General features: G+C 36.5%; 3 protein-coding genes across 5 annotated transcripts; 1 reads left to right on the top strand and 2 right to left on the bottom strand.

Annotated features, from left to right (window-relative positions):
• Positions 1–307: 307 nt before the first annotated feature.
• On the top strand, positions 308–4,317 carry LOC128030565 (amine sulfotransferase). The gene is made up of 7 exons (XM_052618289.1): positions 308–339; positions 1,384–1,545; positions 1,926–2,134; positions 2,298–2,424; positions 2,509–2,603; positions 3,393–3,573; positions 4,113–4,317. The coding sequence occupies exons 1-7, from the start codon at positions 333–335 to the stop codon at positions 4,241–4,243; spliced, it is 912 nt and encodes a 303-aa protein (XP_052474249.1). The 5' UTR covers positions 308–332; the 3' UTR covers positions 4,244–4,317.
• Positions 4,318–6,541: 2,224 nt separating this feature from the next.
• LOC128030561 (RWD domain-containing protein 1) lies at positions 6,542–17,198 on the bottom strand. 2 transcript variants are annotated; one of them, XM_052618284.1, is made up of 7 exons: positions 17,167–17,198; positions 8,535–8,600; positions 7,975–8,105; positions 7,711–7,854; positions 7,112–7,244; positions 6,957–7,019; positions 6,542–6,831 (listed from the first exon to the last, which is right to left on the bottom strand). In XM_052618284.1, exons 3-7 carry the CDS (start codon positions 7,990–7,992, stop codon positions 6,719–6,721), a joined length of 471 nt encoding a protein of 156 aa, XP_052474244.1. In that variant the 5' UTR covers positions 7,993–8,105; positions 8,535–8,600; positions 17,167–17,198; the 3' UTR covers positions 6,542–6,718. The 2 variants fall into 2 exon arrangements, with proteins under 2 accessions (XP_052474244.1, XP_052474243.1); XM_052618283.1 differs by lacking the exon at positions 17,167–17,198 and adding an exon at positions 8,948–9,118.
• LOC128030558 (calcium homeostasis modulator protein 5) lies at positions 10,222–12,824 on the bottom strand. Of its 2 annotated transcripts, XM_052618279.1 has the most exons (3): positions 12,599–12,824; positions 12,141–12,445; positions 10,222–11,758 (listed from the first exon to the last, which is right to left on the bottom strand). In XM_052618279.1, the coding sequence occupies exons 1-3, from the start codon at positions 12,807–12,809 to the stop codon at positions 11,372–11,374; spliced, it is 903 nt and encodes a 300-aa protein (XP_052474239.1). In that variant the 5' UTR covers positions 12,810–12,824; the 3' UTR covers positions 10,222–11,371. The 2 variants fall into 2 exon arrangements, with proteins under 2 accessions (XP_052474239.1, XP_052474238.1); XM_052618278.1 differs by having other exon boundaries at positions 12,141–12,824.
• Positions 17,199–17,503: the final 305 nt, after the last annotated feature.

Raw genomic sequence — 17,503 nt, 5'->3', positions numbered from 1 at the left:
CAGCTTGTTTTGTCTTTATATTAAAGTTGTATGCATATGGTTTCCATTTTCGACACCATCATTGGTCAAGAGATATTTGTCAGCTTTATGCTTTCTGAGGAAATCTGAACAATCAGCATCTCACTCCTTTTTCCCACACTGCAGGCCAAATTCAAGTCATTTACAGATCATCCCCTCCTTTCTCTGTTTCATGATCAAATGTGTTATGTGCTAAGATACGCTTCCTGATTTAATCAGGGCAGACAAGCTTCAAGTCCCAGAACAGACCGGAATCTCAGTCACTCAAGAGGAGAAACCGAGAGAGAGAGAGAGAGAGAGAGAGAGAGAGAGAAATGGCAGGTAAGTGCATGGTTGAACTGACCAGGTAGGCAGCACACCATAGTTTAGGACCAAAACCCATCATTTGGCTTAATGTAAAAAATTCTCTCACAACATTTTTTTTTTTCTTTACATAAACACTTTCTGCTGCCAAAACAATGGGATTTTAATCCATCTGGATACATACATTATTTTTTACATCACTTGATTCCTCCCTCATAGACTTTACAATAAGGTTCCATTTTGTAATTTTAGTTAACTACATTAATTAATATGCACTAACAATGAAAAAACAACTCAATTATTTATTAATCTTAGTAAATGTTAGTTTAAACATTGACACGTTTGTTATAAAAACCAAAGGTTGTACCGTTAATATTAATCAATGGAACTAATCTAAGATTAACTAATAATGAACTATTTTTTTTATTATAAATGAGGGAGTTTGGCCCTCATTTATTATAAATATGAATATTACAAGGTAAGCTGACAGGAAGGCTAAGCGTTATCTCTACTTGTGGTCTGTGGGAGAGAAAACGCAACGTAACACTTTGAGTCTGTTTGATTTACATTTATATATTGAACAATATGTTCTCTTATTTTGTAATATAATGGGTATTGGAGTAATTGTATTTTGGAATTCAACATCAGACCGTGACGGACTGTTGTGTATCATTTTCTAGTGAAACTGGGCTGTGTTGAAAAAAATCTAAAAATCGCGTTCACCGGAAGAGAACTTGCATTCAAATCAGTTCTCTGTAGTTCTTACCGTAATATGAGCAACCCTCGAAATAACATTGCAGCTTGCCTGACCCCAGTCAAATGCTGGACATTCTTTATGCTAAGGTTTCCATGAATATATGTATGCCCTTTAATTCACTTAAGAGATTTTATGTGTAAATATTGTTTAGTTTGTTTATATCTTTTTTTTTTTTTTTTTTTTTGATGAATTCATATTTGCTTTATACATTCTCTTGGTGAATACTTGAATGTAGACACTGACATATAATTTGTAACATGTTTTAAATTGAATTTGTATCTTTATTTACATTTTTGGTCTCTCAGAGGGTTTCAGTCGGAGCAGCGGTGAGGCCCCTGAATATAAGCTGGTCCCTCTTAGAGGCTTCAACCTAATATCTGGAATCCACTCTCCCGAGGTGGTGGATCAAGTTCAGAACTTTGAGATTCAAGACTCGGATGTCTTTGTCATTACTTACCCCAAATCAGGTAAGCGATCTATTGGAGCCATATACTACAGGTAAAAGTGCAGTACAGAACATAACATCTCTTCACTTTTTGGACGAGAAAATTGTAACTTACTGTTTATGAAACTGTATTTGTGTTGGCTTAAACTCAGACAGTATGTAAGCCACAGTTGCTATTATTTTTTATTTCTCATAAACTGCTCTCAACGTAGTGTGAGCAAACACTACATGAACATTAGATTTATACTGTAAAGTATATTTATTTATTTATAACTGTAAATCCATGCTAACTGAGTATGGCATAATTAAAAAATCTTAATTAGTAATCTTAAAAGACATCCTATTTGCAATTTATTAGCGCATTTGTAAACATGTTCTTGCCTCTGTTGATCATCTTTGCAGGGACTATTTGGTTGCAGCAAATCCTGAGTCTAATAGAGGTCAAGGGTGATGTTACAGCGACAAATAATCAGCTGAATTCTGAGCGAGTACCATGGATTGAACTTTTAGATTCTAGGAAACAGTTTGTTTCTGCCCCTTCCCCTAGGATTCGAGTGTCTCATCTTCCATACAAATTCATGCCACTTGGACTGAAACAAAAGAAGGGCAAGGTGAGCTCGTTTCTATCACCACTGCATCTGAATGTCTTCAGTGAAATAATCATGTACTGAATAATTATGACCACTGCCTTCTCTTGCAGTTTTGCATGTGCAGTCTCCTTAAGTGTATTGCAAATGTTTACATGATCTCTTCACTCTTCCTAATGACTAATAGGTCATCTATGTGGCCAGGAATCCAAAGGATGTTTTGGTGTCTTATTTTCACTTTCACAAATATGCAAATATGCTGGAGACCCCAAAAGACTTTGATACATTTTTCGAGAAATTCATGGAAGGAAATGGTAAACAATCTTTTCATCTAAGTTGTAATTTCAATCAAAGCAACTGTTTGACCAGCAATACTCAACATATATCGTGTGTTTCAGTTTTTGGTAATTGCTGGTTTGAGCATGTCAAGAGCTGGTGCTCCCACAAAGACGAGATGAACTTCTTGTACATTACATATGAGGAGATGATTAAGGTTTGACTGGTTTGCTTGTTTTCTTGATAAATAAGATAAACTGTACTCTACCGTTTAAAAGTTTGGGGTTAGTAGGAATTGTTTTAAGAAATATTTTTTATTTAAATTAGATAGGCTACTATTCTTTTGAACTTTCTATTCATCAAAGAATCCTAAAGAAGTATTACAGTTTATGGAAAAACACTAAGCTAAGTATACTAAGTTTTCGTTTTCTGTTCCACAAATTAAATTGTATTAAATCAGAGCAGAAAGTATACATTGAAAATACAGATTAGGTATATATGCATTTTGTCTCATTTTCCCATACAAATATGTACTTGAGAGGCAAAATTAAGGTGTCATGTTTTGTTTTCTGAGAAATTTTAAACTAAAACCATGAAAATATTTTTGTTGAAATAAAATTAACTGAAATAAAACTTATTTTGTTTCTGTTGCCAAGGCAACATTTATTATTTTCCTGTAGTTGAACTAGATTTAGTCAAATAACATAGAATTTCAATAACTGTTGAAAGTTATTTTCAAACTTTAAAGTGCCGCTAATACAATTATGTAGACATTTACATTTAATTAACATATTTATTCCTTAATTCCTTCCTTTAATTGGTTTTAAGACATCTTGAATTTACTTTCATAAAACCTGCGGACACCCTTAATGTTTTTACTGCATTTACTGATAAAATAAAAGCAGCCTTGTTATAAAGACTTCTTTCAAAAGCATTAAAGAAGATAGAAAAAAAGAGTATCAGTCCAGAATTGTTACTGTAACTTATCAACCATGCATGCTTGCAGGACTTACGGGCAGTGGTTGAAAGGATCACTTCATTCTTGGAGAGGAACTTGACATCACAGCAGTTGAATGACGTTATTGAGCACAGTACCTTCAAAAATATGAAGAACAATCCTCTGGCCAATTACCAGCAGATCCCTGTCATCCTGCTGAACCACCAGCTGGGAACATTTCTGAGGAAAGGTAGCTACATAACACCTCACTGTTTCAAGCACACAGATTAAGTTAAATCATAAAATTATACAATTAAAAATCAGAACACCAACATAGTTTTGTGATTGTGAAAATGAAGGATCTGTCATCGTGAAAGTAAACAGTGGTTGCAGATTCTAACCTTTTGTGAAAAAAGAATGAAAGTTATACAGGTGGGGGAAAACATGATGGAGTAAATGATGACAGAATCTTCATTTCATAACATGGACAAGAATTTTTACTTGTAGTGAACTTAATAATTATACTTTAACTGTGTGCTCATTTTTGGGTTGACTCATATACTCTTATAAACCAAACTTTCTCAATGTGTTTCCACCCATCCTGTCATTCCTACAGCGTATTTATAGTTATATTTTTCTCATGTGCATGTAAGTATTACATCTGTTCTAAACATGAGGATAACATTTGAAAATGTTCTCCCTAATCTCTTCCATTAAGTAATTTGAATGTTATTAACTTGAATTTAGTCATTGACTAGAATATAATCTTACTACCTTAACTCTGAACAGGAACTGTTGGTGACTGGAAGAACTATTTCACTGTGGCACAGAATGAGAGATTTGACAAAGTGTACCAACAGAAGATGAAAGAAGTTCCTCTTTCTTTCATCTGGGATATGAATGATCTCATCACACCATGATTTATTCAAGCTCATCAGCATGGTTTGAAATCAAAAAAGTAAAACAAATAAAGAAAATCTGAAATGGTTTAAAAGTTTGGAGTCAGTAAATTATTATTATTTATTTATTTTGGGAAGATAAAGCACCCTACTGTTTGGTTTAGAATATTTGGGGTCCGTTAAATAAATTGATACATTTAATTTATTAATAAATGTATTCAGCTAGGATACATCTAATTGGCCAAAAGTGACAGTGTATACTTTTACACAGTTAACTTCTGAAATCCTGAAAAACGTAATTGTTTTTACGTTTATAATAATAATACGTTTATATAAAAAAATAACTTTCTCTTTAGCATCAAATCAGCATATTAGAATGATTCCTGAAGAATGATGTTACATTAAAGGCTGGTGTAATGGCTTTTGAAAATTATGCTTTGCCATCACAGGAATAAATTTAAATCTATTCAGTTTTCAAGTTTTATCAAATTAAAGTTCAAGGCAGCGTCAGACAGATATGTGGCGTCACTCACTGCTGTCCTCTTCTGGAATACTGTTTTAAAAAGAGGATTTGTGTAAAAAATGTACAATTCTAAATCTTGCGTGTGCATTATTTTTAGTGAAATAAACAAATGTTTCAGTTAAATGCAAAATAAAGTTAATTCCAAACATATAATTCTCAAAAGGGACATAACGCACAATTTCACCCAATCTCATATTAATCTTGAGTATCTATAGAGTAGTACTGCATCCTTAAATGTGGTGGAGGGAGTTATTTCTGGATGAATTGGACCGGTGATTTGAAGCGATGGCCTTCAGTGTGGCGCGTGATGCAGTATTTAGTTAAAGCACGTCCGCAAGGCTTATTCACCCTCGGCTTGTCGTGACAGCTGAAGTGGATCTTGTGAAATGTAAAGATGACTGTGTGTACCATGAGCGCGCAGACTCCCCCACCAACATTTTAGCAGTTATTAAAGTCCTGCATTTCTGTCGGCTGAACCAGCAACTATTTCACAAATGGGAATACAGCGAACTCATGACAATATTTTACATTCAAACTACCCATAAGTTTTATAGTGAAAAGTACTTTAAAAGGTCCTGGAATGCAATAAAGTATTTTTAAAGCATTTGTTGCATGGATAATAATACAATATCATAATAAAGAATTCACATAGGCCTATCAGACGTTACAGGGAATTCTTTATATTTTAAGGTATTCAGAACAGAGCAACATTAAAAAAAAATTCTATACAATCACAGGACAAAGTTTTACATATATGTCATATGTAGCCTATGTTTCTTTCTTTCTGTTCTTTTTATTGTACAGAATTATAAATTAAAACACAAATGATAATCTGGCCTGTTTTAGGCTTTTTCTTATTTTTATAATTTAGACATCCATAAATTATGGAGAAGAAAAAAGTTACTCATCATCTCACTGGATGTGCCTTTAGATGCACTGATTTAAAAATATAAGAGTTTATATTTTCATTTTTAATTATTTGGTTATAAAGTAATGATTTAAAGCTTTCTATAATAATAATGAAAATAGGTTCATCAATGTTCAAGCTAGAGACGGCAGAAATTATGTTTTATTTATTTTTTAAAAGCACTAGCATTTTATAAAACTAGACCCTTTATAGTTTAGAATGATGTATTACTCTAACCTCTATGAGCAAAAATGATTGCATATTTTAAGTTGTTTCCACTGCTAGAAAAAAAAAAACAATCTTTGTGCATAGGTAACCCTCGGGAAAAAAAGTTCATTAATTTATTTTAATGTCGAATATATGTTATATAAATATATGAAATGTAGGACATGTATACATTTTAAAAAGTGCACCCCCAAGAATAAAAGTTAAACTCTGCCTATGGTTCCACCCTACATTTAGTCATGAAGAGCCACGATTGAAAAAAAAAACCTGTACAAAACCCGGAAATCACAATTAGACCTTTGGCCATGTTTAGCATGAGAATCCAACTCTTTAACAGTGTAAACAACTCTGAATGCATAAAACAGCATTGTACCCTCCCTTTAAATATTGATACATAATATAAAGTCAATGTTAATCAGAAACAGTGGAGCAGAATCATTTGATTTTTCATCAAATTTCAGTGATTTCCTTAAGTGTTGATTTGAATATCCTAATACTTTTTGGCAAATATATATTTTTAATGGCATGTACTGAATAGATACAGACAGACGAAAAAAACAGAACGTGATTGGAGTTAAACTCAGGATGTAATACCTGCCCGGTCACATCTATAGGAAACACCAGACTAATGCAACTCTTGTGTTAATGAGACCATTCAGCAAAATAAGAGAATGTTTTTTTAATAGCAATAATTGTAACAAATGACAACATGTTTGACATATATTGTAAAATCATATATGGTAGTGAATGAAAAAGGTTTTGTGTTTAGAATGGGTGAGCTAAAGTCATGCTCCATGAGGCTGCTACAGAGGACGTCGGCATCTATATGAGAGTTAACAATTCAGTCCTCATCACTGCATAAATCCAGTGGGTTGAAATCAGGGTCATCCTCATCCAAATCCAAATCGTCCATGTCTTGAAACAGTGACTCGTCTACTTCTACACTGTTCCCACCTCGAGGAAAAGAGCAAAGAAGACCAACTTTGAAGGACAATCAAGTTTAAAAGCTTCAAAAAGAAAAAGGCATCCTATGGCAGCTTGAATATAAAATAATAATAATAATAAAAGACATTGCTTACTGTCTTCCAAGAACTGGATATCTGATGTGTCAAGATTGTGGTCGGTCTCAAACAGCTGTTTTCCTGTAATATAAAAAGTAAATGAGCAGAACATGACAAAAGGTGGTTCAGATTTGGGTTTCCAAACTACTTTCAAGGTTATGATAGCAACTCACCTGTGAGTTTTACTTTTCCGGACTGCTCCTCTTCTTTCTGCCCTTTTTTCTTTAGTTCTGCCATTTCTTGCTCAAATTTAGCCTTCCATGATAAGAAGTTCTCAATTGTCACCACAGTGCCTTGGAATGCACGCTGAGAAAAGCAAAACGAAAACATTTTCCATTTTAATATAAAGGATAGCTATGTTGTGGTACAGTTTGGCTGGTCTTTTTTAACCCAAGTGGTCAAATTTCTTTTGTTAGTCATCATGGCCCTCTACTGGTAGAAGCTGTACTTACACCTTTAGCAAAAGCATTATTTGTCTTCACTGACAGTCTTTCAAAAGTACTTGTTTATTGTGGCTAAACAAACTTTTGGAATTGTTGCAATGTCTTTATTAGTTGTTTGGACTCTCATTCTGATAACACCCATTCGCTGCAAAGGATCAACTGGTGAGCAAGTGAGGTAATGCTAAATTTCTCAAAATCTGCTCTAATGAAGAAACAAACTCATCTACATCTTGGATGGCCTTAGTGGGAGTAGATTTTCAGCAATTTTTTATTTGTGGGTAAACTATTCCTTTAATGTTAGTCTATTTTCAGAAGGCGCATGCTCAAACCTTCTCAGCTTCTTCAGCCTCCCTTTCTTTCCTTTGTTTCTCTTCTTCTCTTCTGCTCTTAATCTGGTCAATTATTTCGTTAAGTTTCTCCTGCACAGCTGTCACCAACGTGAATATCATAACCATTCCCAGGTTTTCTTCAGCCTACGAAAGAAAGAGGTTATTAGGAAAAACTAAAGGAGAGTAAAAAAATAGCCAACATCAGTATGTGCACTTTATCAACTGTTAATGTGTCTTGCTGGGTAAGATGTCATTTGTGCAGACCTGTTCCTTTAAAAGCATTAGAATGTCTTCTGTGTATGAATCTTCCAGGTTCTCCAGTGAGATGATCTCACAGAGAGGGGGCTCGTCTGGGTATTTCTCCACATATGTAAACTTTAGGGTCACCTCCACCGCTAAAACAGACAGAAATCACATGAAAGCGGTACACACAGTAAACCAGACTCAGTCCTGAAGGGCCACTGTCCTGCAGAAATTTGCTCTAACTTGCCTCAACACACCTGCCTTGATGTTTCTCTAGTATGCCTAGTAAGTCCTTGATCAGCTGGTTCAGGTGTGTTTAGTTAGGTTTGGAGCTAAAATGGGCAGGCCCTCCAGGGACACGTTTGGAGCCTACTGTATCATATTGGATACACACATTTATAGGGCCTCTCAGTTATGTATATATCTCTCAATCGACATTGTACTGCATTGCATTTTCGTCCTTCTCCTATATCATACTGCATGAGCCATAAAAGCGTAATATATCAAATATGACAGTTAACAGGGATAATGATAGTAGAACACACACTGTAACATATTCATAGGAAAGCACATGAACTTACTCTCTTCATTTTCTCCCGCGTCAGAAGTAACTGTGATGGTGAAGCTTGTGGGCTTCTCGGAAAACACTGCATAAATGGAGATATTTTAAGGAAAGAAACAAACTAATTAAATATACAGAGCTCACCGTTGCTCATGTCTTATTCTCAAAGCCTGGACGTAAACAAGTATGTGTGGGTGACCACTGACTGAAGCAGTACGTAAACATAAATCTGTCACGACTTCTGCTCCACATCTTGTTTTGTTTTGTTTCTTAACCTGTGACAGCTTAATCTGCTGCTATAAAGAATTTAATCAAAAAGATGACTGATTCGCTCTTACGCTTAACTTACTTTGTTACATGAAAAGCCTCTTGGCTAACAGGCAGCGGGGCGAAGTTATAGGCGTAAAAAATACAGTTTTCGGTCAATCTTACCTGTAAATGAGTCTGGGTAAATGGACTCTATTGCTTCTAGTTCATTCTTCTGTTCCTCGTCGTAGTCTGTCATATTTTTTGTCACAAATGTCCATAGATTTAAGGCTGCATGAAAGAAACGTGTGCTAAGGCCCAGCTGTCATCGATGTCGTCTGCAATCACCAGTAATGTCTGAGCTAGGGTCAGAGAGGCGTAACAAATAACATCCCAATTTGACTTGCTCTGCTAAACACAATGGTACCATTGTGGTAATTCATGTTGTCTCCGTCTTGAACCTGCTGCAAAGATTGTACACAAAATAAATAATGGATAAAAATAAGCGTGTGAAAAGGCTCGATTCTGGCATAGATTATAAAGCCTGTCGGTCCAATCCCGACTGCCTCTCCTGTCTCCACAATCTTAAATGTATGTATTTTGTCTTAATGTAATTAAAAAAAAAAAAAAATTAATAAATAAATAAATAAATAAATTTAAAAAAAAATTTCAGAATCTAAGCTTCGAAGAATAAATTTATAATCATCTTGTCTTTTCTTTTTTACTTATACATTTATAGTTTAATTGATCCATTTTTGCTGGGCGTGTTGCCCATTGAACAAACCCTTTCCCAGTATGAATCGGTATTTATGACACTGGATGTAGAGTAGTTTTATTGTTTGTGTGTTTATTTAGTGTACAGACAAGAACAAAAATAAAGGCTTTTCCTTATTTTGGATATGGGTTTGTTTACAGTTCTAACCTGTCAAGCCTGCTGACATCAATTAGACAAGTTTGACACTTTAGCTTCTGGATACATTCTAGCTTAAATACTATTGTACACTCTTAAAAGAAATGGTTCTATTTAGAACCACAAATGGTTAAATCACCCACTTCATATTGAACCCCAAAATAGTTCTACATAGTTTTGGTAAAAGTTTCTATTGGCCAAGTATAGAACATCAGGGTACTGCATAGAGCCTCAAGGAACCCCCCCGCCCCTTTAAAGAGTGTATACTTGCACTGGCTGTTATTGTTTCAGGTAGATCAGCTTGACCACTGCCATCATGGCACACCTTCACCTTGTAATGTTAACCAGAAATACATTGAATTGGTAATTTACCAGCTGAACAAACTAGGATGGTCTAGACTGCCTTTGTCAGCAGGGTAGATGGGGGTGAAATTGCAGTATTTCTGTCAAAGTACATTCATAATATTTGTACAGTCATAATAAAAATTCAAATATTAGAATATATAATTACATAGATCAAGGAACAAAACAACACACACACAAACAAAACTGCACATGCATAAACAATTTGTTTATTTATATGTTACTTTTAAATCAGTTGAGGCAGATGGACTGAGTGTTTGTTATTGTAGTTTTTGCCATTGCCCCTATCCTTTAAAGGAAAGACCTTGAGTCAAGCTCAGACTCAGGTTTGTACACAAGGGCAATGCTCTGTGGCTCAGACTCAGTTCCATTGTCATTAGTTATTATGCTACATTTTGTTACTTCGTTCCAATCAATATTTATTGCACACTTAACTATAAACAGTCTTACATTGAATAACAGTTTAATATACATTAATATAGTTGTTGGCATATGTACTTCTCTTTCACAACAGTGCAGGAAAAGCATACCACAAACATGTCTGAAACCACAACCTTACTATGTGTAATATTTATGACATTATATTGTAATTGGTCCTGGCCCTTTTTTATTGTTGTTGGTTTTTAATTTGTAATTTTTTTGCTAAGATAAACTCATTTTGATCACAGAGGCCCATTCAGAACTAATCTCTGGGTATAAACTACTGAGGAAATGAGTGTCGGGGACACTGCATGTGGTTTCCTGTTTGTCAGGTCTTCTGCTTAAAACCTACAGAGGAAATAAGAAATGTGGTTTCCATGTTCTAGATTTAGTTGGTTGGCATAAGTACAATGAGACCTTATTGTAGAGGTAATCAATATTGTGCTGGACATTTACTTATCAATACTATACAGAAGTGCATAAAAGTTGCACACTGTCTGTTTTATAAGAATATTGTGAAGAAGGTTTTAAAATGTAGATAGGCATAAGAGAGCTATTGATTCAAAGAGTGCACAAGGGCTAAATGACAATTGCCTTGAGAATGTGATTCATTTTTTGACATTTTTAGTAGTATGCTATGCAAATTGGATGTTGTTACTAAAAGTGTCACTCAAATGTGTGAAACCCCTAGGGCTTGAGGCCTGTGTTGGTTTACTGATATAAAAGTATTAAATTACACAAAGTTTGAATAGCACTACGACCACTTCCTCAATGGGTAAAACAACATTTCTAAAAACTGTCAGAACAGGTTGTAACTACCAAACAAAAATATAATTCTGTCTTGATTCACAGTGGCTTTTTGTCTTCCAGGTCAACTTAAAAATGTTCTCTCTAAAGTTACCAGTCCATGTAGTGTTCTATACCACCTCTTTGCCATCTTCCCCCTCCATAAAAAGTTGCTTCTCAGGGCTGTCAAGATAAGTGCACTCTACATATCTCTGCAGTGTGCTGTCGTATGGTTCACTTTTCTTAAAAGTGTATATAGTAGAGATCTCCTTCCAGGCCTTGTGATTTGGTAAGGGAAAAGGTTCGGGACTTTTGTTGTCGAAGAAACTCTTGAGGTTTCTCTCTGCCAGTTTGGTAGCAAAATCTTCTGCAAACAACTCAAACTGTTCCCTTTCGTTCTCCGTGTAGATCTTCTGGAAAGTTAACTGAAGGTAGCTTACTTGAGAGCGACAGTTTTTAAAGCAATTCCCAATTAGTAATACGGTTGCCGATATGATAATGATGGACCAGCCGAGGATCTGCAACAATAGATTGATCAGTTGAATGTTATAAGGTAGAATAAATGTAAGTTTTATAGCAAACTATTATTAAATGAAATTAAGCAGGCAAAAAAGGTAAACTGAAGTTGGGAATGTTTTAGCGAAGCATGATGAAGTCACTTTCAAATGGTTTTCTGTTGATCAACACAGTGATTTGTTTGACCAGTTTAAATTTTTTGCAAAATCTCCTATATAAGGGAACATCTTTCACCCTCAAGATGCAAAATTCCCAATCACATCAACTGCATTTTGCCTGCTAAAATTCACAGAACAATGGTAAATGTGACTGCATGTTTGAAAGGATTCCAGAAAAAAAAAAAAAAAAAAGTAAAAAAAGAAACATTTCACCGTCCGTGCTCACCTGTGACTGGGCTCTCAACATCAACAGCAGTTCCGTGTTTTCTTTCTCAGGAAGCTGGGACTTGCTGCAGGGCACTCTGGGCAACTCGTCCTGGCATATACGGGTCTTGTTTTTGCAGATAATTTGCACCAGCACATTTTCATCCAGGCCACTAACAGCACACTCATAAAAAGTTCCATTTAACAGTGCTACACTAAGCCACATGACAGGGGCAATGCAGGCTCCACACAGCACTTTTACAATCACTTTTGCGCATCCCACAAAGTTACCACTGGGGCAGAGTTTGGAAGGGTTGAGACAACACCCTGTATATAACCGCCAAAGACGTGTGCAAACAAAGAGACCAATCGCCAACAAAACAACAGCAGGGCCAAGCAGAAAAGTTAATCCATAGGCAAAATTCTGACTACGGTTGCATGGACACTGGAAAGACACAAAGGCAAAAATTTGTTCTCTACCTATTGTCACAACAGCCATGAAGCAGTACCCGATAGAGGACTTCTTATTGGTGAGGAACTTGAGTAGAGTCTTAAACGAATCCATTGCTGGTACAGGTGTGGGCGCAACACTCCTAAGCCGATGAACAGAAATGAAACAGGGGGGCACTCGCATTTCTCGCACTATTATAGGGCTTGGGCGGCGCGTTGCATTCTGGGACGCGGCGGCCATGTTGATGGCTTCGCAAATGTAAACATACAGCAAGTTGAACGAGAAGAAACAGAGTTGGGAGAAAGAAAAAAGATGTTAAAATCGCGAAAAGGTTGTGGGATTTATAAGGATAAGCTAAATAGGTATGCCAGAGACCGGGACAAAATCGGCACTATTAACGGTTTGGATCCATAAGAAAAAAAAACAACAGAAAGTGGAGTACTGACAGCTACTTGCCGCTGCACTTTTCCATTACAGATATCCTCGATTTACTTGTTTGTTTTGAGAGCGGAATAGGTCCGAAGCTACAAGTCATTGGAGTCTCATGTACAGTTCACAAATGGATGGGTTCAGGAGCTGCATATCATAGAACCGGCAAAACAGTATACAGTAATTCGGACAAAGGTAAGCTGCGCTCTACCTAGCTTCTAGTTTAGTAATGGTTAGTGCTAACAACCATTCACACATGGACTTTTAACTATGTGTTTCAAAAGTGTAGTTAGTAGCTGTCAACCCTCCCGTTTTTTCCGGGGTTCTCGCGTATTTGAGCTCTTTTCCCGCTCTCTTCCCGTTTTTGTATTTTCCTGTAAAATATCCCCTTAGCCCTTCCTTCGGACCTGTCAGTCTCTGTGCTGTTTGTGTTGCAACTCATTGCCCTTCAAGCGAACAGATTTATTCAAAGCATCGTTTTGCTTAGTTGAAAGCAACCTTAGCGTGATGTTGGGCTTTTTAGATAACAGCGTGGTTGTTATGAGAGCACGATTTCACGCCAATCTGTAAGCAAAGTCACCTTAGACCTAGCTTGACAAATCGCTTAAAGTTAGTTAATGCAGTAGTTTTGTAGTACGGATATTTGCTGTCAGTAGATGGATAGCAACAGAAAGATCAATGTTGAAATTTCCCGTATTTTGGATGAGTAACCCTGGAAAGTTCCCTTATTTTCAATGTTAAGTATTGACCTAAGCTATATAAATGAATATTCAAATGTTATGGTCTCCGTGGTCGCGCCAAGCAGGAGAGCGGTGGTAAATTAATCCATTCAATGGTTATTTTCCCCATGGCGATTATATGTTGCGCTGTTACACCCCACAGTACAGCAACTGTTAACCACGGTTGAAATAGATTCTTAATTAATCAAATTAAGACACATGGATGAGAGGGAGTACTTATTAACACTGCGCAAAACCAGCTCATCAGGTTCCACAAGTCACAACAGAGATAGATGTGTATGGGCACATTTACACATACATCACGCAACCGCAGTCAAACAAAATGTTATCCCAACAATGCAATTGATGTTTAATTAAAAAGCTGAGATTTGTAACTGAAAACATGCTTTTTAGGGGACAAGCACCTATTGTATACGTAGGTTTCGCTGTATCAAGTAGGTATCGCTGCAACCCGGAGACATCCAAGTGGGAGGAGCTTTTGCCGCAAGTGGGCCGGACTCCACGGAGACCTCCAAGTGGGAGGAACAGATTTATTGTTTTTCATTGTAGTTTAAATTTTATTACCAAGATGTTGTTATTTAATTTTGTGACAACTGCAAACATTCAAGTATATTAAATGATATTAATTTTATAATTATATCAGTATCAAGAAAATGAACTGTTTCTACTGTATATCTGAACAAATAAATGAAGGCTTGGTGAGCATCAGACTTCAGAACCATTACAACATCTGGACAACCCCAAACTGTCCTGTAGAACAGATATTTAAGAGACCTGGTGTTTAAGCTAGGGATGGGCATTTTCCACAAATATCGCTCACAAAAAACGAATATTCGAATATTCGTTTATTTAAATTAAGTTTAATGAGGCAGATGTTATTTTTCAGCAACATTTATTATTTCCGTCATTTTGATTACAATAAGCTTGAACAGTACACATCGTGTTTTGTAGCTGAAAACGTTTAACAATGTGTGCAAACAAACAAAAGTACAGATTAAAAGCAAAAAAAAAAAAAAAAGTGAACAAAGGAAAAAAAAATGAACAAAGAAAAAACGTAAAGCAGCCTAAAATTACGCTATTGTAGAACGCAGCCTTACACTTAACTTTGAAACTTTTAAACTGTCAGCGAATCTTTTTTGCTTTTTTTTTCTATTGTTTTACATGTGTTTGTTAAGAAACACAGGCATGTCAACATGATCGGGGGAAAGTCTTCTCCTTAGTCTGTTAACAATAAGGCCGACCGCGGAGAAAACGCGCACTGACGGCAGAGACGTTGGCGGGACTCACAAATAACGGTGTGCTAAGCGAATAAGTTTTGTGAAGCGCTTCGTGTTTTCGTTTCACCACTGAATGGGATTCTCATCTGGTGGAATACATGGCTCCAGCAAGAACTGTTCCCACTCGTCTCTCTGTAATCATCGCTGAAGAACTGGCTCATTCTTTTCCAATGAAAATTGCATCCTCTTCATCGTTGGTGATGGCGGCTACATTCAGCTTCATCCTTTCCCGTAACAACGTTGAAAGCTCAGCCAAGATGAGAGAACAGCTGATCATAGCTGTATATGGATTGCCATTTTCAAATAAATTTAGTAGCAGAGCTACTGAAAGCGTTTTTTGTGCTGCAAATCCATTTATCCTTTGCTGAAATTTCCGTGTCTTCGTGGAGAGAGCGCATCATTTTTGGAGAATCATAGAAAGTGACAAAAATTTGGTTTTATTGTGAACCTTTTTTTTTATACGAAATTTGAATAGCATTTTCATTTATCGAATAAATGGAGCAGAACGAATATTCGAATGTTCGACTATTGGTGCACACCCCTAGTTTTAGCCTGCTTGATTTTTATCAGCATTGAAACATTTTGCTGCTCCAAGGCTATGGATTATATTTTTACTGGAATGAAGTGTCATTAATCACTAAACATTCCGTCCAATGACATCCTAAAATAATTCACTGTTGACAAGTTAACATTAACTCATTTGGATTTGGAGCTGGCTCCGACCTCCGTTTATACGTATCCGTTAGGATTCTTATTATCAGGGGCCAAGCACCAAAGGTGTTTAGGCACCTATTAGCCACATTTCCACTGTCGGGCCAGTGCGAGCCAGGGCTTAAAACGGACGGGGCGTGGCTAATAGTCTCAGGCCAGTAGCACCGAGGCCAGAATAGCACAGGGTTTCCACAGTTAATATAAGTTACTAAATAAATACGATTGTGATAGAGAATAAGAAGCTGACATCTGATTTCTTCAAGCGGTCATATTTACCATGTTTACTATGGTAATGTTAACCTTTAGCGTGCAGAGTCTTTTGCATTGTTTATAAATATTTCTGCCATGTATGGTGATTATAATTCACATCAGATCAAGTTATTGCAAAGACTCCTGCTGACTGAAAGTGAGTTTTGAGCTCAACTTATTTAAAAACAAAAAAGTGCTTATTGCTGGTGTTATTTCTGTTAACTTTCTGAATTGATCTGCAGCGCAAACTCTTTTTTTTATAAAAGCTCCCGAACAAAAATCATTAGGCTATTATATTTTGATGATAGGCTATGCTACGTGGAGCTAAACTTTCAGACAAGACGACAGATAAAATATGTTACTAAATAAATACACAATTGTGATAGAGAATAAGAAGCTGACGTCTGATTTCTCCAAGTGGTTGCATATACTATGTTTACTCTGGTAATGTTTAGTGTGCATAGTCTTTTACATCGCTTGTAAATATTTCTGCCTTGTGTATTGATTGTAATCCACATCGGATCAAGTTATTTTAAACACTCACTGCTGACTAAGAGTGAGTTTTGATCTCAACTTAATTGAAAAATCCTTTAATGCTGGTCTTAAAGCTGTAATTTTTCTCAAATGATCCGCGCTGACGCTCTCCAGATGCGGAGAAACCCCGCCATTGTTCATAACCACTCCTCTAGCCCCAGCTGGCACGCTTTGGCCCAAGGTTTTCGTTGGGCAAAAAAACCCTGGCCGTTGGCCCAGAGGAAGCCCCGACGAGACACAATCAAGCCCCGCAAGTGACAGTGGAAACGCGACTGACCCTGGCACGCACTAGCATGCCCGGTTAAAGCCCTACAGTGGAAACACGGCTATTGTATCCGTTAGGATTCTTCTTCTTCTTCTTCTTCTTCTTATTCTTCCGCCGAAAGATTATGGCAGCCCATAGAACCGCTTGCGGGAAAGTTGTGAAATTTGGCACACTGATAGAGGACAAGAGGACAGTGTCAACATTAACCTTAGCAAATCTGAAGTCTCTAACTCCAACTCTCTAGCGCCACCACTTGCCCAAACCATCAGAAATGTTATGCTAGTAACATTGTAACCATAAAGTACAGAAGGAACATTATAGTTTAATCTCAATCCTTGGCTCATGGCAAGTCGGATAAACCCCAAAATTCACCAGTTTTCGGTCAATCTTACCTGTAAATGAGTCTGGGTAAATGGACTTGCTTCTAGTTCATTCTTCTGTTCCTCGCCGTAGTCTGTCATTTTTTTGTCACAAATGTCTATAGATTAGACACTGCATGAAAGAAACTTGTGCTAAGGCCCAGCTGTCATCGATGTCGTCTGCAATCACCAGTAATGTCTGAGCTAGGGTCAGAGAGGCGTAAGAAATAACATTCCAATTTGACTTGCTCTGCTAAACACAATGGTACCATTGTGGCAATTCATGTTGTCTCAGTCTTGAACCTGCTACAAAGATTGTACACAAAATAAATATTGGATAAAAATAAACGTGTGAAAGGGTAAATTCTGG

This window comes from Carassius gibelio, chromosome A16 (assembly GCF_023724105.1).
Source record: "Carassius gibelio isolate Cgi1373 ecotype wild population from Czech Republic chromosome A16, carGib1.2-hapl.c, whole genome shotgun sequence".
NCBI classification, from domain to species: Eukaryota; Metazoa; Chordata; class Actinopteri; order Cypriniformes; family Cyprinidae; genus Carassius; species Carassius gibelio.
This window is presented reverse-complemented; position numbering and strand designations above follow the sequence as displayed.

Excerpts from the sequence above, each read along its gene's own strand:
- LOC128030558 (XM_052618278.1), bottom strand. The coding sequence starts at position 12,809 with ATGGCCGCCGCGTCCCAGAATGCAACGCGCCGCCCAAGCCCTATAATA. Across the intron at positions 11,759-12,140 it reads TGTTGAGAGCCCAGTCACAG|ATCCTCGGCTGGTCCATCAT; the intron begins GTGAGCACGGAC and ends CTATTGTTGCAG.
- LOC128030565 (XM_052618289.1), top strand. Across the intron at positions 1,546-1,925 it reads CATTACTTACCCCAAATCAG|GGACTATTTGGTTGCAGCAA; the intron begins GTAAGCGATCTA and ends TCATCTTTGCAG. Across the intron at positions 2,425-2,508 it reads GAAATTCATGGAAGGAAATG|TTTTTGGTAATTGCTGGTTT; the intron begins GTAAACAATCTT and ends CGTGTGTTTCAG.
- LOC128030561 (XM_052618283.1), bottom strand. The coding sequence starts at position 9,020 with ATGACAGACTACGACGAGGAACAGAAGAATGAACTAGAAGCAATAGAG. Across the intron at positions 8,106-8,534 it reads CGCGGGAGAAAATGAAGAGA|CGGTGGAGGTGACCCTAAAG; the intron begins GTAAGTTCATGT and ends TGTCTGTTTTAG. Across the intron at positions 7,245-7,710 it reads AGGCTGAAGAAGCTGAGAAG|CGTGCATTCCAAGGCACTGT; the intron begins GTTTGAGCATGC and ends TGCTTTTCTCAG.